At 42.3% G+C, this 23856-nt stretch overlaps 1 protein-coding gene across 2 annotated transcripts in view; it reads left to right on the top strand.

Annotated features, from left to right (window-relative positions):
* Positions 1 to 23856, top strand: part of LOC143293439 (rho GTPase-activating protein 21-A-like) — an 80899-nt gene that overhangs the window by 21505 nt on the left and 35538 nt on the right. For both annotated transcript variants that reach the window (XM_076604292.1, XM_076604293.1), the window contains exons 3-10: positions 12063 to 12218; positions 14767 to 14800; positions 15981 to 16143; positions 17545 to 17599; positions 18535 to 18698; positions 19012 to 20828; positions 22368 to 22472; positions 23259 to 23381. In XM_076604292.1, coding sequence (XP_076460407.1) covers positions 12063 to 12218; positions 14767 to 14800; positions 15981 to 16143; positions 17545 to 17599; positions 18535 to 18698; positions 19012 to 20828; positions 22368 to 22472; positions 23259 to 23381 — 2617 coding nt within the window. The remainder of the gene's footprint in view (positions 1 to 12062; positions 12219 to 14766; positions 14801 to 15980; positions 16144 to 17544; positions 17600 to 18534; positions 18699 to 19011; positions 20829 to 22367; positions 22473 to 23258; positions 23382 to 23856) is intronic.

The following is a 23856-nucleotide window of genomic DNA, read 5'->3' as shown; positions in this document are numbered from 1 at the left end:
CAAATTGTGCTAATCTTTTAGCCAGAATTTCTGAGGTGAAACAGCTCAGTTTAGTTTGTTAGAAATTTAGAAATACAGTGAGTTAGGAAGGAGTGAGGTCAGCCTGATTGTATACTGTGTGATTTTGCTGAGATAATGGTATCATGGAATCATGAATGTCATGGGTATGAAAACTTACATTGGATCTTCTGTTTACCATATTTTGTGTTTTGCTTTCTCAGACACGTTGAGGCACACATACCAGCAAGAAGCCATATACGCACACACGTAATACAACACCACATTACATACAGCAAGCCAACCCCCCCCCCCCTCACACACACACACACACACACACACACACACACACAGATGCAGGCACACACACACACATGGACACATGCACGCACGCATACACAAAACCACACACCATGCTCGTGTGCGCACACACACACACACACACACACACACGCGCGCGCGCGCATCACTAATAGGCATACCACACATGCACTGCCAAGATTTTGAGACATTTCTTTTCTTTTTTTTTTTTTCCAGCCACTTAGGTGGCTAACTGTTGGTTCCTCTGGTCAGTTTACTGCACCATCTCCCTGCTTTAGCTGAGCTGGCCAGTGCTCATTGAGGCCTGATTATCTGGCTGTTTTGAAAGACCTTAGCCCCTTTGGTCTGTCAGGTATGCCATGACAAGACCTAGCCCCTCTGCTGAGTTGCTGCAATTAGCGGTGGTTATTTTGAGGCTGAGGGAAAGATGGTTTTCACTTTTGGGGTTGTACTCCTGCAAAAGTTCACCTTCATTTGGAATGGAGGAAGAATGTAGCTTTTTTTTTTTTTTTTTTTTAAAGAGAAGAAGAAAAAGGTATTAGAGCTCTCAGACATTTTTGGCTGGAGATTCTTTAGCTCTCTGCCTGTCTTCCAACTAAACATCCTTAGTGCATCGGTAAAGCGAATTGACTGTGACATTCTTTGAATTTATTTGCACAGAAAGTCAATTTGAAGAAAGTGGATGTCGAGTCTGTGACTCGTTGACTTTAATTGTTCTTGCTGTATTTTAGTCTTGATTTTCTTTTGTTTTTACTTCATTCTTTCATGTGCCTCAGCATGCACACAAACACGGGCAGAGATATGCACATGTGGGTGTGCATATGCATGCTCACACTTGCATGCAGCGCATGCTTGCACACATGCATGCACATGTGCACACAAACTAAAGCATGAAATAAATATATGGATTGTCAAATGATTCTTTAGGGAAGAATGCATTGTGCTTTCTAGAATGAGGGATGGCACAGGGGTGCCATTGGTGGAGCTACTTTGCAGACTGCATGTTTTTAGGTGGGCAGAATGCACATTGGAAGATGGAGGTTGTTGATCTGCCTGAGCTGTTTTCACCTCTTGGTTCAGTCTCACCTTGTTGTTGTGTTGGCACCAGCATGAATCCTTTCTCCTTTCTTTCTGCCTAGTACATGACTAACATCTGTTTGCTGATGACTCTCGTGGTTGATGTATGCTGGGTATTTTTTATGTTTCCTATAAACCACCAGACTCTTGACATGGGTTATGTAAACTTTATCCTACCTGTTTGATCCTCTGTATAAAGAAAGTCGAGGCATTAGATGGTCAGCATGTGTTGACTTGGGAGAATGGGGGAGGGGGTTGGGGGGTGAGGAGGATAGCTCCTTCTATCACCCTCCAGATGTTGCCGATTTGAAACCCAGACCTTTGAATTCTATACCTTTGGAATGAAAGCCAGTAGAGCATGCCGGATGCTCTGCCTATTCAGCTGTGGCAAGCTTTTTTTAAAACTCTTTTTCTTTTTTGTGTGTGCTTAAATCTGTTTTAGGCAGTGTTTACTTTGAAGTCAAGATGAGATGCTGAGAATGAAAGCGGTTCTAACATTTAAGTACCATATATGATCAAATGCTCAGATACATTTTACTGCAGCGTGAGGAAGGTTCCGTTTTATACGTGTCCGCAGACAGTTTGAATAAAAAAAATGACTGTCACTATATAGTATCAGTTAAGTTGACAGAGTAACTGCCAGTGTATTCTTAGGGAAGACAGTATTTCATTATTGTTTGTACTGTTGAGAAGATAGTTCAACCTTCCACTTGAAGACAGTCAGATCTTTCAGCTTTTTATAGTTGAAACAGTTGGTAATGTTTTTCTTTTTGACTTTTCATTTTAGTACACTTTGGACGACGCTTCATCTTCCACTGAAGATGTTTTAAAATATGATGGCAACTCACAGAATGTTCAGACACAACCAGTTTTCAGTGGAGATAAGTTATCAGGGGGAAGAAAGGAGGATAATCCATCTTAGCTTGGCCAAGCGCAAGAAAAGATAAATAGTTTCATGCAGTCAGTTCCAGGCAGCAGGTGATGGATTACTTAGTTGTTTTTTGTTTTGTTTTTTAAAAGACATTTTCTATATTATTGATATCTCTTGTCTAATCCTTTCACTGCAACTCTAGATTATATATATATATTTTTTTTTTAATCATTTTTTTCCCCAGAAATCTCTCTCCTTCATCAAGTGCTTGAGAAAATGTATGGCTTAGATTTCTCTTTTACATATGAGACATATGTGTGATAACTGTCAAGTTTCACAGTATCTTGTCAGAATCTTTCACGTCATATATATTTATGTTTTTCTCTGCATTTGGCAAGCAGGAGTAGCATGCCTTAGTTTTATTACACGTGAGACAAAATAAGTTGATCACTGCAGTGACTAGACAATCATAATTTTACTTATTGCAAGAACCCAGGCAAAAGGAATGTAGAGCTGTTGTCATTGGCAAGTTTTGGGGTCGTCTACATACTGAGAAACTTTATCTCCATCCACAGTTAGGTTCAGTCAAACTGATAAACCGAGGTACAGATTCAAGGCCTGTTTTCTCAACTTTAGGAGGAGAGCTTCACCACCTCTCCTTGGTTATTTTTTGCATCAATTAAAAGCAGTGGCTTCTGCCTGCAGGGGATGGACGCATGGCTGCTGTGAGGCTGCAGCAGATGACTCAGTCCCCTCATCAGTTGTCCTATCAGGGGTTTTTATCGTCATGTGGGTTTTTATGACTTGCTGAGGGTTATCATGACCAGTGTTCCACTGGTTCTGACCCCAGCAGTCTGCTGGTAGGCTTTAGAGGAGGAGATAGTGGTGAGGGGTGGGTGATAACTCTGATTCTGCTCTTCCGGTTGACTGCACAGACATACAGCACCTTGTGTCTTATTCAATGGCTGGGGCTTGAATATCACTGTGTGTGAATGATGCGGACCAGGAAGTCGTTCGTCAGCCAAGTTTTGCCATTGCTGTAAAGAAAAAAGGGTTTGTTTGTTTGTTTGTTTGTTTAATTTCATTTTCCCCAGTGGTAAACAGGAAAATTTTTAGAGCCACTGAAAAGTGTGTCAGCTTTTAAAGGTAGTATGTGGATTTTGAGATGAGAAATAAGGTGCAAGCTTTCTGGGTTTTTTTGGTGTTTTTTTCTCTCTCTTTTTTCTTCTTCTTCTTATATATATATATATATATATATATATATATATGTGTGTGTGTGTGTGTGTGTGTGTGTGTGTATTTATTTATTTAATCAGTTAATGAAGCCAGTGTATACTCGTGATAAAACTTGAAAGGGGTTCAGATAAAAGCCACGCCTGACTTGTCCAATTCTTTGTAATGGAATAGATATGCTCTTGCTTGAAGTTTTAAAGGTTTACTGCAGTCAGCGCTGACACCAAAGCCCACAAAGTAAATGTCTTCAAGACAGAACAGCCACATAACCCTTTCCTCACATAAGGTAAAACTCTGTAACTAGTGTAAGATATAATGACTATGCGTATATATCCTTTTTTCCCAACACTCCAACACTTTCAGCATCAATTTCTTCTTAGGGTGCAAACTGTTATTGTGGGCATTCCCCATTGCCAGCTGAAGGAGAGATCCTGGAAGTAGGGAAGAGAATCAAAGAACCTATACCTACCCTCCAGGCTCTTTGAGGGAATGGGATTTAGGGCTGGGGGTTGCAGGAGGGAGAGGTGGTGGCAGGCTGCTCAGAGAACCAACTCACCAGGCAGACCCAGCATGACTCAGGAAACTGGCTATCAAGCCAGTAGCATCAGGGTCTGGATTGGCACCCTCCCCCCACTTCTTCTCCTCCCCATCCTCCCACTTTTCCTTATCCCTGTGGAAGTAGGTTACATGGGAGGTTCTGGGTAAATAGAGATAGGGAGGTTTCCTTTTAAGACAAGATGCTTGCTGATACTGCAATCTGTGGAACCCGTCGGCAGGAGGGATGGGGGACTTTTCTGGGACTGTATCACCAGTTGTGAGAGACGACTGTATCAGTGGTTGTGAGAAACCGGGTTGTGAGCGACCGCATAGTCAGGGATTTTTGAGAGCCGGCTGGAGAGGTGACTTCTTGTGTAAATTTCATTGAAATTAGAGAGGAAAAAAGTCTGATAAGTGCAGATTTGACAGAATGGGAAAACTTGTAAAACTGTTGTTTACCATGATCCTCCAGTGAATTCATTAGAGCCTTGCCTGGAGCCTTGTCGGGTTGTTTCCAGTAGAAGGAATGACAGTAAACTTGACAAGCAGTGCTAACTTTAGTTTTGATCAGGGTTATAATTAGAATAGCTCTCTCTTTGTCTCTTGTTTTTCACTTTTGACAATATTAGAAATAAAAATGCCATGGATTTAAAGGAGATAAAGTGTTCGAGTGTGCATGGTGAAAAGTGACTTGAGCAGTAAGAATTAAAATACCATTCCTTTTGCCAGAATAATTTGATAAAGGAATAAGTGTGCATACTGTGTGGTGAGAAGTTTCTAGTGAGGTTAGAATTCAGATACCTTTTCTCAAGCCAGGTTTGAGGGAAAAACAATAGGCAAGAGACTATGACTGGTAACTGATAAAGGAAGGGGAAAAAAACAAACAAACAAAATGACTGAAGGTTTGATCAGTCTGGTGATAAGCACTAAGCAGCTGACCTCACTTTTTTAAAGAAAAAAAAATCAGTCCTGTTGTTGAGTGTAGATGTTCTTGGGAAGCATGTAGAGCCTATACTGTGCCGTATGTTTGATTATATATATTGTTATCATGGGTATAAGGAACAACAAGAAAACAACAAACCACCCTGTATATTTATACGCTCTTTGATCCAGAAACATTGTGATGGCATACTGTGATCATGGGCTGTGTCTAGTTGTGTCATGGCACACAGCATGATAACCTTTGCTGCCAGGACAGATGGGGCCGCCCAGCCAGTGGTTGGGGGAAAGAGCAGCATGGCACATCTTGAACACCTCTGTTCATTTTCAGGCACCGTTCCAACATGCAGTTGTTGCTCAATACACAGGGAAAGTCATGTTTTTGCGACCTTTTTTTTCTTCTTCTTTCCCCTGAGCAACTGAAAGTAATGGAGTAAACAGTGTTGGTAAAAGGTGTGTGTGTGTGTGCGTATGTATAAATGTGTGTGTGTGTGTGTGTGTGTGTGTGTGTGTGTGTATTTGCATACATGCATTCATGCTTGTGAGAGAGGGTCAAGGGGAGAGAGAGACATAATAAAGCAAAAGTCGGAGAGAATGATTATAATGATGACTGATGATAAAAGTTTATTGTTGAGCAGTTTGTTTTGTATTGCAAGCTTCAAATTAATCATTTGTACTTTTGCAACTGCAGAAGGTTTCACACTCAAGGCAGTGTTAGAAATTGGCCCAGCTCATAAGATAAGAGCATGTACCCACACATGCACACAGTTTGGCAGTCCAAAGTTCTTTCATCATCTCAACCAGTCAGACTTGACTTCCCGTGGGAGGAAGCTGCATGACAATAGCTGAATAATCTCTGTGTGGTGAACGTGCTTCTCGGCCCACATCAGTTATCAAGTGTGTACCTCAAGGAGAAACGTTTCATCATTTTTAAGGAAATTTGTATTTTTATAATTTCATTAAGTTTATATGAATAAGTAGGGTATTTTCCTTGTGTTGATTTATAGTGCTGAGGTGGCAGTGCTGGCTGGCAGGGGTATAAAGAGCATGAATGAATTGATTGAACGGAAGACTGCACACTCTGTTGCGCAGAAAACATTCACCGTTCACCACTACATACAACTTGTTTTGTTCTTTAACTTCTCATTAACTTTTTGTGAGTCTTGGTCGAATGTTCATGTTTTTACGTTCTGGACCAGTTTCATTCCAGGGCACACCTTCCTGTTGTGTGTGTCTTTGCCCTCAGCCTACTTCACCCTCATAAAATCTGGGATGGGTATTGTTAGACAGGAGAAAATGTTTTCAGCTTATGATTGTAGTAGTAGACATCTCTCTTCCCTCTTTGTCTTCCTCATCACTTGGCAAAGGGATGCTGCCAAGATTGATGTCAAGCACTTCTTTTTTAGGTTGTTGTTTGACAGATCTAATGCATCTCAGTAGTAGGTGATTCTGTGTGCCAGCTTCCAGGTGTGAGGAGGAGGGTTGGTTGTCTTCCTTTTGCTTGTTTTGTTTGGTTGGGGTGGGTGGTTGTAAGCTCAGAATGATTTCTGGCATAAATACTCTGGATTTTTGTTGCTATTGTTGTAGTGTTTGGTTTTTTTTGTTTGTTTTGTGTGTGTGTGTGTGTGTGTGTGTGTGTGTTTCTTCTCAGTTCCTGAAGGGAAACAGTGCAGTTGAAGAAACTGACAATGATTTCAGCAGTGTGTGCTCACTTATTTTGGTGCATGCGTCGGCATAGTTTGTTGACTGAAAACTTTTTCAAAAGTGTACATGAGGTTTTAAAAATCATCACAAGTAATCTTGGCCAGATGCCAGTGACAGGGAGGTTGGTTATTGTTGTTGTTTGCATGTGTGTGTGTACGTGAGGGAGGAGAGAGAGAGGGGGAGAGAGAGAACTACCCTGAGTGCTAGCTGATCCTTCTTGTTTTAGGGGATGAAAGGGTTAAACTTTTATATCTCTATTCAGACATGCAGTAGTTACCCAGAATGTGTCCATGAAATCAAGAAAAGGGACAGTGTGTCCTTGAAAGTTGTTGTCATGACATTGTTCATCTGCAGTCTTAAGGGTTTTTTTAAAAGGATGTTTAATGTCACATCAGTCTAATTTACATTGTTATGTGTACATTTTTGAGAAGGGTTAGATCAAGGAGTGAGACTTTAGGTATGTCATCAACAAGACCAAAAGTTATATTAGTATTTATTTGATTTTTTAATTTTGTCATTACATTTTGTTGTGTGTTCTGGGGTATTTTTCACCTGAAAAAATAACAACAAACAAACAAACAAAAAGCGCAATAATTTTGGAAAAAGTTGGGGATATATCAAATTCACAATGCTACCTTGATCTTTTCCCTTCTGATCTTGACTGACATTGTGTTTATAAGCATCCAACCTTCAGCTTCAAAATATGACCGGACATGCGCCACACCCACGGTCGTTGTTTAGTCTTGAGATACCAGATACATATTATCAAGCAATCACTTGTTGATCAGGATAGCTGGCATTGGAAATCGGTTGAGACAGACAAATTGCAGGACATTTGGACTTGGCTGGGGCGCAGGTTCTCTCTCTGATAACCTTCTTCTCCACAAGGGGGCTGCCTCTGGTGGCACTTGGTGTGCATGCGTGTGCGCACGCACACAAGCATGCGCTTATGTGTATCTCTAGCTTGTGTCTCTGTCCGTGTGGTGCAGAAGAGATTGTGGTTTGGCTTCTGGTAAATACAGACCCCAGCAACCAAATGTCAGGGGGTGCTGTGCATGGGAGGGCTGGTGCAGAGAAAGGTAAACAGGGAACTGTGGGGTTTATGGAAAGATGGAGCAAATATAGAGTGGTGTGTGAAAGAGAGAGCGGGTCAGGTGAGCTTTGAAGAAAATGCATTCTGAATCTTCACCTTCAGATTTCGCTTTTTTTCTTTTCTTCTTTTTTTCATTGGGGATGTGGGATCGGTCATTGGGGAAGGGAGAGGGGAGGGTGGAGTTTGTTCTGAATCTTCACATAATTATTTCTGTCTTTCTGTTTAAAGTTTGTGGGAGTGGGGAGGCGGGCGGGGGGGGGGGGGGGGGGGGGGGTAAACCAATCAGAAAGATAATCTGTTTGTTTAAAGTTTGTGAGTGTGGGGAGGGGGAGGTGACCAATCAGAAAGATTATCTGTTTCTGTCCTATCTAGCTTTTCTTCATTCCTTCCCTTCACTCCTCTTAATGTCTCATTCCCTCTCTGTCTCTGTCTGCTTCTCTCTTTCTTTGCTCTGTGTCTCTCACTTTGGGTCCCCCATGGGGATGCAGGGGGTGGGGACTTTCAGTATTAATAGCATCCCCACCTGGGAATTCTGTGGTAGAAAGTTTTACTCATTTCTATTGCTGTCTTATTTTCTGCCTTTTTTCTTCCTTCACAGCTGTCTGCTTTTTCTGCCTTCCCAGTCCATTCCCCTTTCTTTTTTTGAGCAAGCCTTGACACTTTTTTCTCTTTTCCACAGTCTGTGATGTACTGTCTGTGCTGTTTTGCTCTGTCGACTGGGTAATGAAACTGTAAACACTGGGATGGGCACTAGCTGTCCATTCTGCAATATTATTTGCCTACATGGCCATTTGGTTTTTCTTTGTTTGGGTTTTAAGTATTGTTTTTTCCCCCCTTTTAAAAAAAAAAAAATCAGGGGATGATAGATTAAGCAGAATGGTTTACGTCCTCAGCTCGGCCTAGTCTTATTTGCTCTAAGGAGCTAAATGGTTAGGATATTGTGTCATGAACTGTGTTTTGTGGGTTTGTCTAGGTTGTTTTTTATTGTTTATTTATTTATTTATTTTTTTTATGTGACAGTTTTATGTTGACGCAGTTGAACATTGTATGGTTTGACAGTCCTGATATGGCCCTGTGTGGTCAGATGGAATATAAGCCACAATAAACATAAACATCTCTTTCCTTTATTCTGTGTGGGAGTTTAATTCACCAACCGTAATAACCCCTTCAGTTCATGCCTTTTTAACTCTGCCTTTAAATGTATCTTGTCTGTATACATGTGCTAATTTATGTAATATACACTCTACATTGTTGTTGTATTTTTGTGTGTGTTTTGTTATTATCTTTCATGAAGTCTGTTTACTTTATTGTGATTAGAACATGTGACATAAATGAAAATGAAGACAGAAATGTTTATAATTATAGTCTTTTTTTTTTTTGGTCATCTCTCTCTGTCTCTCTGTCTCTGTCTCTGTCTCTCTCTCTCTCTCTCTCTCTCTCTCTCTCTCTCTCTCTCTCTTTTTCTCTTCCCCCCCCTCCCTCTCTCTCTCTCCCTCTCCCTCCCTCACACATATGTTTTCTTCAGAGACATCCAGTTTCAGTTAGATGGTTACATGTGGAATTTATGAAAATTACTTTTGTTTTAAGTGAATACATTTTCTTTCATTTTGTTATTTGCTCTCAGTACCACTCACTCTTGTAGCCTTGACAGTGTCAGGATGTTTACCATGAAGCCAGTGAAACTGCCCCTGATCATTAATATCAACTCTTTTCCTACCTGCTCATCTTCCCATTCTGTGGTACCTGTGTTTTGTCTTCAGCAAGAGTGTGTGTGAAAGTCTCTTGTGTGTAGTGTATACATGTATGTGTATGCCCCTGTGAGCGAGTGTGTGTGTATGTGCCTGAGTGCCTCTGTGTGTGGGGGGGGAGGGGGGAGGGTAGCGACATGTGTGCGTGCATCCGTGTTGAGTGCAAGCGCGCACATGCATGCTCCCATGTGTGTGTTAGGGATTCGCATGCGCCTGTCAGCACAATCTGATGCCAGATATTCCTGCATTCCCCTTGACTATCTTCATGTTGGCACCCCTAGCTGTAAGGCTGCTTGTGCTGCATTAGTGAAGGCAAGAGGAGGAGGAGGGGGAAGACTGATGTGGTAAGAAGAAATTGAAAGAAAAAAAAAGGGGGGGTGCAGGGGGGGAGAAGAAAAAGGAAAACAGGGGGTGGTGGGGAGGGGTTAGTGGAGGGGGTGGGGAGAAGGGGATGTGCTAAATAAAAAGTCAAATAAGAAGAAGAAAAAAAAAAGGCATTGTTGCTGGTAGATGTTTATTCACTTAACATAGTTTGGTGTTTACTCATGGAGCACAGAGTTCTGAGGAGAGGAACAACAGGCAGGTTTACCCAGAAAACAGAGGGATTGGTGGAGGAGGGGGTGAGGTGAGGAGGTCGGGGCTATCACATTGCGGAGCTGTGAAATCATTTGATCATTTTGATGTCTTCTTCCCTCTCCAGAGAGGAGTGAGAATGACCTCCTTTAGATGTCTGGAAAGCCAAGGCGGGAATGTGTGTGTGTGTGTGTGTGTGTGTGTGTGTGTGTGTGCGTGTGTGTGTGTGCGTGTGCATGTGTGTGTGTGTGTGTTCTGGATATGAATACATGTTTGTGTGCGTGTGTGCATGCAGTGAGTTTATGGAAACTTGTTTATACTTACTTTAATAGATATCCATTGAAGCATAATATTTGAATTGTTAGCAGTGGGAAAGTGCACTTATTTCTTCTTCTTCTTTTTTTTTTTTTTTTCTTTTTTTTTTTCCCAAGCAAAGCAAAACAAAAGTTGACAAAAGGCACCAGTGATTTCTGAAAAACAAAAGATCAAATATTCCAAGTTATGTCCATAGCATTGATAACTAAAATGAGAAAGTAAAAATCTATATTAGAATTCAGTTGTGTCTTTTAATGCATATCACCCGTTCAGCAACATGTGGATTCATGCACTTACCAAAAATAACTTCTGATGGTGTGTTTGACATCTGCATTTAAATAGAGACCTTTTAGTTTTATAATGACAAAGTGTCTGGGCCAGATCAAACAGTTATGCCCCCCCCCCCTCCCTTCCTCCCCCCTCCCTCTCTCTATATCACCATACTCACACACAAACCACATGCACACATACTTGCCAAATGATGCATGAATGGGCGCTGCACCTGTGTCCTATACACATGCACACACACATGCTTACACATGAATGGATGTACACTCATGCACATTGTTGATTCTAGTAATCAGACATTTTTTTAACAGAAAGAAGTCAGCTAGATGAGGGCCTGATGAGAACAGTCTAGGAGACAATACAATAATTAAAAATTTTAGACAAAAAATGAATTATTTCACCCAGGAGATGTAGTGGCAGTTCAAACAGTGATTAGATATATGTAATTCCTCTTTATGCATAATTATTTTTTTCTGTGGATGCTTAGTATTAAAAACATATTTCTTTGTTCTGTGTGTACTCCTTCTAAAATGCCTATTATTTTTCTCTGTATATCATGAATATGCATATTTTCTGTGTACTTTATTCTTGAACACAGCCCTGATAAGGCCCTGTGACAATGGCTGAGATGCTGTGAAAGCAAAAAAGAAAAGAAAATTTTCAGTGCATTTTTTCTTTCTGATTCTTGTTCTTAAATGCATGTTCTGTCTCTGATCACGTGTTCTTGCCATATTTTCTCGCAGTATACCCATTCTTTTAATGCATATATTCTGTCAGTATGCTTACTTTTAAAAGTATATTTTCTCCCTGTAGACTTATTCTTCAGTGCATATTTTCTTTCAAATGCATGTTTTCTCTCTGTGCACTTATTCCTAAGTTAGTAAGTATATATTGGAGTGGAGTATTGGCCAAGTGGTAACATGTCTGTCTAGAAAGTGAGAGAATCTGAGCGCGCTGATTTGAATCCCACAGTCACCAGTACTTTCTCCCCCTCCACTAGACCATGAGTGGTTGTCTGGACATTAGTCATTCGGATGAGACGACAAACTGAGGTCCTGTGTGTAGCATGCACTAAGCGCACATAAAAGAACCTACAGCAGCAAAAGGGTTGTCCCTTGAAAAATTCTTTAGAAAAATCCACTTTGATAGGAAGACAAATCTATATCATTGCAGGCAGGAAAATAATTTTAAAAATAGGTGGCGTTCTCAAGTGTAGCGACATGCTCTCCCTGCAAAGAGCAGCCCGAATTTCACACAGAGTAATCTGTTGTGACAAAAAGAGTAATATAGTTCAATACAATACTTTTTTTTTTCTCTGTATGTTGAAATGCATATTTTCTACATGTGTGTGTGTGTGTGTGTGCAGGCTGAGAGAGAGGGTCAGGGAGGCATCAGTCAGCTGTTGACGTGGGCTGGGCCCAGGACTGTAGTGGTCCCACGCAGCCCTCAGGGCTTTGGGTTCACCCTCCGTCATTTTGTCGTCTACCCTCCCCAGTCTGCTGCCAGGTCACCGCTGTGTGAGGTCTGTTGTCCTGACTTGTCTTGTCACAGTCTTCTGTTGTCTTTTTTGTTTTGTCTTTGAAAGAATATTTTTGCCTGTTTCTGCAGCTTTTTGCCTGTTTCTGCAGCTTGTGTAAACAAAGTGAGTCTATGTTTTAACCCGGTGTTCAGTTGTCTGTGTGTGTGTCTGTGTGTCCGTGGTAAACTTTAACATTGACATTTTCTCTGCAAATACTTTGTCAGTTGACACCAAATTAGGCATAAAAATAGGAAAAATTCAGTTCTTTCCAGTCATCTTGTTTAAAACAATATTGCACCTCTGGGATGGGCACAAAAAAATAAAAAATGAAGCCTAATTATATGCAAACTGCATTTACTGTTATATTTATATTTTTTGTATTCTCTAAACTTGGCACTTTGTTCTGATATTCTGATCCAACAACAAGAGCAGTCATTATTATCATTTTTTGTTCAAACAGGAACTTCTTTTGCTAAGCATGGATGTTTTATTTATTTTGCAAACGTTTTGGTGCCGATAGTAAAAAAGGGAAATTACTCTGTAATTAATGCTAGGGGACTTAATTCGAATCTGGTTAGGACTTTTTTTTTTCTTTTTTTTTTAACATGAAGCTTTATAATAACAAATACAGAACACATTTTAACGATTATATATTTTTTTTAAAGTGTATCACAAGTGAGTCTTGAAGGCCTTGCCTCTCTTGTTTTTGTTTTTTACTTGTTTGTTTTTTATGGGTGGATGTTGTTGTTGTTGCCCTTAGTTTTACTGTATCAGTGTGGTTTTTGTTCCTGTTTTTCAGGGCTGGGGTTGGGGAGTCTTTGTGTCTCTTCTCCCTCTGTTTCTGCTGGTCTGTCTATATGCCTGCTTTTCTCTTATTGTCTTAATTTCCAAAATTCCTTTTTCCCAATAGCATCATTAGTTGTTTTTGTTCTTTTCTTTCCTAATCAGTTTCTGTCTTTCCTATTATCAAGTCTACACTGTCCAGTTTACTAAGTCTGTCTCTCAGCCTATTTATCCCACAGATGACAACCATGTTTGCTGTCATGTCTTTTGTTCTTGGTGTTCTTTTGTCCAGAGCACTTGTTGCTGCTCTGTTGGTCTTTTCTCAGCATCTCTCTTCCCCTGTTCCCATCATTATCTTGTCTGCCTCTTCCCGTCCTGCCCTCCACTCCCTCCTTCGCTTCGTTGCATGTCAGCATGAAATTGCTGTCAATTTGGATCACGCTGTCCATGGTTTATTCATTGTTTTATCTCGTGAAATTTTGTTTCTTTCCACTCCCTGATCGTCTGCTCATCTGTCATGCTAGTCTAATAGCATCACGTTAGATTGTGTCAAAAATATGAGAATGGTTTTGTATTTAAATCCTTTTTTATATCCTCAGTGATTCACCAGTTTTGCAGCAATAGACAATTCAGCGTAGCCTGATTGTTACTATGTGGTTGTGATGGTTTGTCATCAGTATGCCTAGCCTCATGGTGCACATAGTTTCCAAATACTTACTTAAGACTTTTGCTGTGGCCAGAGTGTGTGGGGTGGGGGGAGGGGGCTAGGGTGGGTAGTTGTAGAACAATAGATTTATTTCATTGAAGCTGTAGTCAGTGTAGTGGTTTAGATCAATAGAAATATTTCTTCCTGAATCTCATCACACTTATTGCACAAGATAATCAGTGCCATGAAACAGGAGCTGAGAAGAGAAAGAAGAATTCTGAAGAAAGAGGGGGCACAGGGGGTGGGATGAGGGAGAGGGGATGGAGATGAAGCAGGCGTGAGTGGGGGGAGGGGGTTGGGGGACAACCAGGAGAAGTAAAGAACATGTTGGAGGACAGAGAGAGAACACAGGGAATGGTGCCAGGGAGTGCAGGCTGGGTTTGTGTTCCTGTTGTTTTTGCATTCAAGGAACACCAGGGTGAGGAGGGGGGAATGGGGGAGAGGGGGGCTGTGCAGTGCTGCTCTGACACCTCACCTGTATCCTTCAATTACCAGGCAACCCACAGTGCATCTCCCACAGGCATGCAAGCATATGGAATGCATCGGCACACAAGAGTCACATGCTGATGGGTGCCTTTTCTTTTTAGGCTTCTTCTCAGTTATTGTCTGGTCCGTTTTGCAACCCGTGAACTGTCACAAGGCCCATGACTTTGATGCCAGTAGTTGTAATCTGAGGAGGATGTGTGGAAAGATGGGAATGGCAGGGAGGAATGTTTTGTTTGGAAGGTGGGGTGGAGTGGGGAGTGACTTGTATTGGATTTTCTGGTACTTGTGCTGCTTCCCCAATCAGTAGGAATCTGTGTGGGGGTGTGGGTGTTCTTTTCCCCAAGGTTTAGTAATTCAATCATGAACCTTGGATAGATTCAGGTATATCTAGGGAATCTTTTATTGTTTTCTGTGACGGTAGTCGGCTGAAAAAGCACACAGGCATGTATGCATACACACATAAATGGCTAGATGCACACATGCATGTGAACAGGACTGATATATTTTGATTTTTTTGTATTTAGTACTGTGTTGTTTCCTTAGAGTCAGATGTTAAACAGTAGTTAAATTTTTCAGGATGGAGACGGCGCACTGTGGCAGGGCAGTGAAGGTGAGCAAAGTGCTGAGCATGAATACTTTTCTGCACAGTATTTCCTCTCTCTCTCTCTCCCTCTCTCTCTCTCTGTATGTGTGTGTGTGTGTGTATGTGTGGTGTGTGTGTGTGAGTGAGTGCTTCAGGTGGTAGTGGCTGTTTTATATCCCTTCTAACATTCCATGGGTCTCAGACTAGTGAGCACACAGAAATAGCAGTAACATTCCAGCAGACAATCCAGCTTACCTGTGTGTGTGTGTGTGTGTGTGTGTGTGTGTGTGTGTGTGTGTGATTGTCTTATGTGTTGGACCCATATTTCCAGTAAATCTTGTTTGAACTGTTCCAAGTTGATCTGTATACAATGATTGAAGATTGTTTATTAGAGTGTCTTATATTATTGCACACCATTTTATTCTCCTTATTTGGAGTTAACTCTTTTTCTTTTTTTATCAGAAAATCATTTGCAGAGCATTTTTGGCTATATTGTGTGTGACTTGGGAGGGGGTTGTGTTTGTTTTAAGGTCTTTTATGGATTTGGATAATCTGAAACTTGTTTAAAGAGTCATAACAGTAATTGAGTAAAGACAACTTTGTGGAAAAGTAGAGGCAATGAACTGGTTTGGTATCATGAAACGTATTTGAAAGTACTTGATTGATAAAAAGGTTGGAATGTTTGATCATGTTGTTCGGGCATGTATTGAATGAATGTCTGCAAATATTTGTAGTGAATGACTGACGGCAAACAAAAGTCCTAAAGGTCCACTGCATAACATGTTGGATTAAGATCAATTCATGAAACAATCAACTGAGCAGTTTGCTAAAGAAATTCAAGTGAATAACATTTTGTTCCAATGCAGTATCTGCATTTCAGTGGATATGAAGCAACATAACATCAGAAAAATAACGAATGTGAAGAAACATATTGTCAGGTCTGGAAGGAGAATAATATCATGCTGTCTTTTTGATCACCAGTTGAAGATACTGTCGGTGTATGGCTGGAAACTCTTATGTGTGTTGTTAGCAGCTGAGAAATGGCAGACAGCATGCCATGTTGGCGTGCATGATCCTCCAACACTAAAACAAAAGGCCCCTGTTATATTCAATGAAGACAAAAGGTTAAGGAACCTGTAAGCCATCTCACAGGATAACAATCCCACTGCAGGCAGATTGATACAAGAGACTGGTTGTTTCTGTGCAGGTCAGGGGCCAGAACCTCTGGACACCATTTTTGTGAAGACTGTGCGAGAGGGCAGCACCGCTCACCTCGCAGGGTTGACGGCAGGGGATCGTATTGTTGCTGTCAATAGCGAGCCTGTCAGCGGTAAGAGCTATGCTGAGGTCATAGCTCTCATTCATGCCAGGTGAGTGGGTGTCTTGATCGGTAGTGGTAAACATTAACATGGTTTTGTATTTTTAAAGATACACTGTTTAAATTTATTATATTGTGTTGTGCTGTATTGTACTGCATTGCATTGTATTAATCATCAGTGTATACCTGCTTATGCCATTGACCGTGTTGGTGTGCATTCTGATTCGCTCACTGAAGATTAGACAATTGAACAATATATTCCACAGTTGGTGTCAACATGCATTATGTGTTATGAAACACTACCACACCCAGAAGTCACCTTCCACCAAGAAAGGAATATGGCTGCCTAAATGAGAGGGAAACGAGAGGGTAAAAACTGCCTTGCAGAATAGCCGCATTTCCATGGATGTCCATTTGTAGAAACAAGTGAGAGTGAAGCCCCATAATGCAAATGTGAAAGAAAAAGAGTTAATGACTTGGGTGAGGGGGAGGAATGGGCAGAGGACAGTAACATGGAATTGAGTGGGAAGAAAAGCATCGAACAGTTCAGGGATTATGTTGAGCAACTTCCTCGGGCAATCAGTTCTATTTTCGGGCTGTTGGAAGGTCCTTGTCTAAACTGTCTTCCATGAAGAGAAGGTTATGTCCTGTTGGAGCTCAGCCCATTGTCTAAGACATCAGTGTTCTTAAAATAAACACTGAACCCTTAGCTTGGACTTGCTTCAGATGGGTTACACAATATTGGCGGATTTTTTAGCACTCCTCTTCCCCTATATCCCTCCATTTATAACAGAAGTCTAAATTTTGAAGTCTCGCCTTTCCTGGTTGTTGTCACATGCCCTGATGGAACCTTTGTTATGGAGTTGTTGGGTTGTTTTTTTTAATCATGAAGTGTATGAATCATTTTCATGCTTATATTAAAGCCTTTGTACAAAATTACCCCTGTCAGTGGGTATGGTTAACGTCAAATGTTGATGTTGTCGGGAGTGTTCTCTATTTGAAGCATATGAATAATATGTAATTTGTTTTATTTTTTGCATCTGAACATGATAGACTTTAGTTTTGCTCTTGAGTAAGATTTTGTGTCTCTGTCTCTGTCTTGTGTTTGCCTGCCTGTTCTCTCTGGCTCTCTCTCTCTCTCTCTCTCTCTCTCTCTCTCTCTCTCTCTCTCTCTCTCTATGTCTTTTTTCTCTCAGTCTCTCATTGTCACTACCTCTCTGTCTCTCTCAGTCTCTGTCTCTTCTCCATTACTCCATTTCTAATATGTCTCTGTCTCTCTCTCAGTCTCCATATACACATTGTCTTTTTCTGTGTGTTTTTATTCCCCCCCCCTCTCCTCTGTCTCTTTCCCATCCTTTCTCTGGATGTTTCTGTCTGCTTTTTCTGTTCTTTTGTCTGTTTTGTTATGTAATGTCATTATCATGACTACAGAAGTCTGTCAATCTGTCTACAGTTCTCGTTCCCTGAAGCTACTTGTGGTGCCCAAAGATGAAGACATTCTGCAGATGGTAAGTTGGTCATAGCTGTCCCAGCTTAGATGACGCTTTTGCTTATAGAACTATTTATCCTTACCAGTTGAAGTACAGTGACTGTCCAGAAAAAAATGTTGACTACCGGGATTGCTTCAAATCATTATTAGTAGTATTACCAAGACTTATATAGCTCCTATCTTCAGTCAGAGACCAAACTCTAAGCACTTTACAAACATGGAATCATTTGCACAAAAGGCTGCCTACCTAGGTGGATCCCACTGACAATTGCTTTTAGGCGCTCATCATTTGTTTCCTTGTGAAGCTTCAATCACATGCACGCACAAACATCTGACATGCATAGATGGAGAAGGTCTTTGCTTTTAACAGAGCAATCAAATCATTTCATCTAATATTATTCAGTGTTACAAGCCAGGATGCTGGGAAGTGAGATGTAAGGGGAAAAAATGTTGTTTTTTCTATTTGGAATTGGTGGTAAAAAAGATAGACACATAGACTCTTTCTCTCTCTTGTCTCACTGTCTGTCTCTGTCTCTCTGTGTGTCTCTCTCACTTCCGCAAGCACATACAAATATATAAACAAGTTTATAGTCTTGCAAAGTCAAGTCCCCGTACTCCCAGTTTTGGAACTGAACTTGATCATTAATTCATTATTGTTTATTGTTGAATTTAAAAAAGATCATTTATTATTTACTAGCAACAATCATTAATTATTTAGCATTCTTGTAAACATTCTTGTCAAACTTAGGTAATCTCTGTTGTTTTCTTTGCTGTAATGCATTATTCAGTCATAAGTGTGCGTGTGTGTGTGTGTGCGTGCGCACATGTGTAGTTATTCTGTCAGTTTCCTTGGCATTAGTATGGTCTCTTCTTGTCAAGCACATTGAGCGCTCTAAACTACACTCAAGGAGTTTGCTGCAGAAACTGTTGATTTCTATTATTGCTGTGTTGCAGGCGTACCAGTCCCAGAGCACCGACTCCCTCTCTGGCAGTACCACCTCCCTGTCGGAGCCCTCAGTGACTGACATGCAGGATTCAAACCCCAGCCCCCTGCACAAGACAGCACTGCAGTTGGCCATGTCAGGGTCTGGCAGCCAGCGTGCAGGGGGGCAGCAAAGGTAGGTAGGGGCCAAGGGAAGACACAGGGCCCAGAGGGAGTTGGGACAAACCCTGTGGTCATTTTTGTTGTTTCAGTTTTCTGTGTTTGGAGTGGGTGCAGTCAGTTCTGTTTTATTTCTTCTTACCCTTTTTAGTTGAGGAGATCTGTTTGTATCATGTATTTGTGTGTATCTTCTAACTCAGTATTTTTGAAAGTGATTTGTTTGTGTGGTTGTAGTTGTTTGCTGTTTTGAATAATTTGGGCTCAGACAACAATACACTCTGATCAGAAGCATTCATGATAGCCAGTAAACATTACTGCTCATTGTGCAGGTATGGTGCCCATGGACCACACCACACCTACACTTTTGGGATGGCTGGACGGCCAGAGGACGCACGAGGGAGGAGAGAGGAGTTTGGACGTGCCAGATCCACGCAGGCCAGAGAGGACCCCGTCCCCAGGCGGACGTCGCGGGAAGGTCCGGGGCGGCCTGTGTCCCAGGACTCTGGTATGCGGCTGGCTGGGGGAGTCCCCAGCAAGGCCAAGTACTCCTTTGGCCTGTACTTCCCTCCCAGACACACTCCTTCTCCTCAGTCTCGTGCCACCAGCGCTGACAACTTGACGCATTCAGTGCCTGTCGTGGCAGAGCGTCGATTTCGTGTGGATTCCGACACCAGCAGTTCAACGTCGGGTAGCGTGCAGGACAGTGGGTCTGTGGGCAGTGGACGTGATGCAGAGTCATTGGGGAGAACAGGGGCCAGCACCCCTTCCCCTCGGCAGAGTTATGCTCAGGATGGGTCCTCTGGTGTGGGTGACTACAAGCGGGATGGTCGATACTATGTTCCTGTCTTAAACCAGTCAAGTCGCCCTTCAGAGAGCTCAGCCTATTCTAATGAGTTCAGGACTCGTTCCAGCAGTGACCGACCTCAGCGAGCTAGTGTGGGGAGTTCGGTCACAGTCACCACTCAGCCGGCAGCCCCAGACCGATCTCACCGGTCCAGTCTGGGCAGTTCGATAGGCAGGACTCGAGAGTATGGGGAGGGTGGGGGGGGTACAACATTTGTGGTCCGTATTCCTGTGAGTGGGACTTCCACCTCGACGCCTCAGAACAGTTTTGGGAGTTCTTTTGCGTTGACCAGGTCTCCCCGCCACACCACCATTGATGTTCAGCGCCAGCCACCACCCAGCCAGCCAACGCACATTGAGGTGCAGGCGACCCCCTCCAGCAAATCCACGCACATCGTGGAGGTGCAGCGTGGGTCCCCGGGGCCTCTGGAGGGGGGCATGGCTTCCAACGCCAACGGCAATGCTCGGTCAGTGTGGCAGCGTAAGGTGCTCTTTGAAAACGGACAGAACGAGAACAACCTGCCCCCTAACACCAAGACGCCAAGTCGTCTGCGCACAGAGCTGGAGAAGCTCACCTCCCAGCGCAAGTTCACAAGTGTGGCCCATCGTATGGCCAGCTTTGAGAAGTCCTCCGATGAGGACGGGGAAAGGACACCTGGAAGGGAGAACACTCCACCAACTCAACCCCAACCAGCTGTCAAAGTGCGTCGTGTGTCCATCGAGCAGATATCAGAACAGGATACAGTATTCCCTGAACCCTCAGCCTCAGACGTTTACACGTCAGTGACCACGTCAGACTCTTTCGTAAAGGTGGATCATAGAGGGGGTGAGGTGGGAAGTCAGGACGAACCCGTTTCCACATCCACTCCTGTACGTATCTTCGTCTCCCCAAGCAACCGCAGTGTGCCGGTGTCTTCTCCACCTGTGGTGGAGATCGTTCCCGTGTGTACAGAGAGCAAGGAGAGACATCCCCCCATGAGTTTGCTTCCATCCCAGCCCCCTGTTCAGCCTGTACAAGTGGTACAGCCCATTCTGCGAGAATCCAAGTCCTTGCCCCCAGAGCCCACATTGCACCATGGAAGGGAACCGTACCCCATGTCACCGGAATCATCAGTGCACCCAGCAGTCAGCACCCAGCGTCCCCTGTCGGTCCACGAGTGGCCCCGGGCAGCGGATGTGGACTGGCAGCAGCAGGAGCTGGACTACCAGCCAGGCCTTCTGGGGCCCGGTGAGGGTGGTTTGGGGTCACGACCTCAGCGCAAGTCGTCTTACCTGTCCGCTGTCAATGCCCCAACTGTGCGATGTGAGTGAATATAACTGTTGTATTTTGTTGTGGTGTGTACTGACATTTAGTTTTGGGTTCTTAGAATTATCTGTCTGTTGTTTGTTATATAAACATTGTTTTTATAATCAGATTTGTTGTCAAGAGGTCAGTCAGTAAAGCTCAGTACCCAAGCAATTATTGTCATCATACCAGCTACCGTGGCAAAGTGTTTAGCATCATGACTGATGACAGTGAAAACGCAGGTTTTTAGCCTCGTCAGAGGTGGTGAATTTTTGGTCCCTGACTGACTCCTACCTAGTGTTGAATGTGTCAAGGGATCAAACAAGAAGATTGGGAACATGCCGTTGAGTGTTGTCCACTTCAGGGATGCATTTTGGGGAGTGTTGTTAGAATTACCTAACCATCACTGCAGATGTTTGTACCTCTAAAGCCTGATTGAGGCTGGGAGTGGGATATATTGTGAAATGCCGAAAGGAAGCAGGAAGTAAGTACAGCCTTGTCACATTGTCCCAAACTTAAAATTGATGTTTCATCATCAAATATAGAAAAAACTGTAATGACCCAGATTCTGTGGTTCTTCATCACCAGCACTCTTGGTGACCTTACTTTCTGTTTTGAATGATGGATCCACACACACACACACACACACACACACACACACACACACACACACACACACACACACACACACACACACACACATATCCTCATTGCTGAAGCAACCAAAATCCTTATCACTTCCAGATTCTTTCCCACCTTGATTACTTAACTCACTTCTGGGTGGATCTATCCAACTTTGATACAGCTTCAGAAAGTTCAGAATGCTGCAGCTTGCCTGGCCTTCAAGGCTTCCAGCTTCCAAGAAATTCCACAATAAACCACAGCTGGCTAAACTTCACTGGCTTCATACTGCTCAGAAAATTGATTACATTATTTGTTGCATGTGTTTTAATACTTTTCTGGCATATCCCTTCAGTACTTGTCTGACTTTGTTCAGCCTTATTTTCCATTCTTATCATTGCAATCATATATTGACTCTTGTGTTCTTTGTATTCCACTTTGTAAAAAGATTACAGGGATAGCATGGTTGTTTTGATATATTGGTCCACATTCATGAAATGAAATCAGAGTTGAAATCTGGCTTCAAAAAGCATCTGAACACATATCTGCTTTTATGGATGACTGGGTATTAGGGTGGTGTCTGTGTGTACTCATTTGTCTTTCTTAATATAAGCTTTTTATTATTATAGTGCCCTATGTTTTAATTTTTTATAAAAACTATTTTCCCCCTAACTGATGTTGATTGTTGGCACTCTGGACCCTTGTGCAAAGAAGGTAGAGGGTATTATAAATGTTCATTATCATTGTTGATATATGTCATCATCCCTCAACCCTTTTTTCATTTCGCACATGTCTCTTTCTTGGTGATATCACCATATCTCAACTCTCTTTTCATCCCACACGTGTCAGTGTTTCGTGTTGATGTTACCATCCCATAACTCTCTGTTCACTCTTCACACAACAGTGTTTCATGGTATGATGTTGGTGGTTTTTCAGATGCCCAGACCCCATCCCCAGAATTGGATGAGCGGGACATGCCTGGGCAACATGAATCATCCCCCTCCATGTTTTATCTCCCTCACAACAATACCCCCTCTTCAGGTTGGAATAATTGGATCGCTTATTTTCTGGGGGGGGGGGGGGGTGGGGGGTGGGGGGGGGGGGTTATTGATGTAGCGGTGGTTCTTTTATATTTCTTTTAGTGTGTATGTGTGCATGCCATACATCATGCCATACATGTGTATTTTTCATTATATGATATGTGTTTGTGAGTGTTAGACCCAGTATGTGTGTGTGTGTTTATCAAATGCAACCAAAAAAAACCAAAAACAAAAAACCCATTGGTAAATGAAGGTTTCTTATCAACTCAAACTTTATTTATCCAAGCTCCTTCAGGACGAGAATGTGAACATGCACTGTGTCTGTGTCTATCTGTATAACTGGTTTAGCCTGTAAAAGACTCTAGAATTGAAACATGTAGAGCTCTGCTTTGTATCATGTTGTGTTCTAACCCTACAAGGTAAATATTGTAGAATCTTTTTTTTTTTCCCCTGGAAGATTTTGCCGAAGCCATCAAAGCAAGGGGAGTAAATCTGCACACATCATTCCAAGGCCAAAGGCTTTGTTTTCTTTCTTTTTTGTGTGTGTTTTATTTTGTTTGTTTAATAAGAACAGTGTTTTGTCTATTGGTTATTATGCATTAAGCTGATGGTATGTTTTCACACAAAATTGCACTTTAAGCAATAGATGAATAAAATTAACAATAATTAAATATGCACACATAGATTATATATACATCCATACCTGTTTTTTCACACGATTCTTCATGTGTGTAAAAATGCACAGTAGTATTAAACATGCTGCGGTGTGTTTTGTGTGCGTTGTCAGTGATGTCGAGCAGTGACAGCGCAGTCAACTTCAGCCAGCGCCCCACACCCCCAGTGTCATCCGTGCTCTCCACCAGCACTGTGGAGCCCCTGCCCAGCGTGGTGCTCAGGAAGAAATCAGCAGGTGGGTTCTCACACATCTCTCCCATCTCCACATCCAATTTTCAGATAAACTGAGGTCCCATGTGCAGCATGCGCTTGGCATACATTAAAAGAAATCCACAGCAACAAAAAAGGTTTCCTGGGGCAAATTTTCTTTTGAAAAAAGCAACAATAATTTGATATTAAACTAATACACTTTCAAGCAGAATATGGTGCTGCTTTGTGCATCCGCCCATGTCCAACTTTCAGATAAACTAAGGTCCCATGTGCACCATGCACTCTGCATGCATTAAAAGAAATCCACTGGGGCAAAATTTCTGAAGTAGGAAAGCAAAAATACTCTGATATAAAAGTAATACACTTGCAAGCAGGAAAAGGAGGGTTGGTAGCTGCACTGTGGCTATGTGCGACACGCTTTCCCGGGGAGACCAGCCTGAATTTCACACACAGAAATCTGTTGTGACAAAAAATAACACAACAACACCCACTTGATTTAA

This window comes from Babylonia areolata, chromosome 19, assembly GCF_041734735.1.
Source record: "Babylonia areolata isolate BAREFJ2019XMU chromosome 19, ASM4173473v1, whole genome shotgun sequence".
In the NCBI taxonomy this organism is placed as follows: Eukaryota; Metazoa; Mollusca; class Gastropoda; order Neogastropoda; family Buccinidae; genus Babylonia; species Babylonia areolata.
Note: the sequence above shows the minus strand (reverse complement) of the source record. Positions and strands in the feature narration are given on the sequence as shown.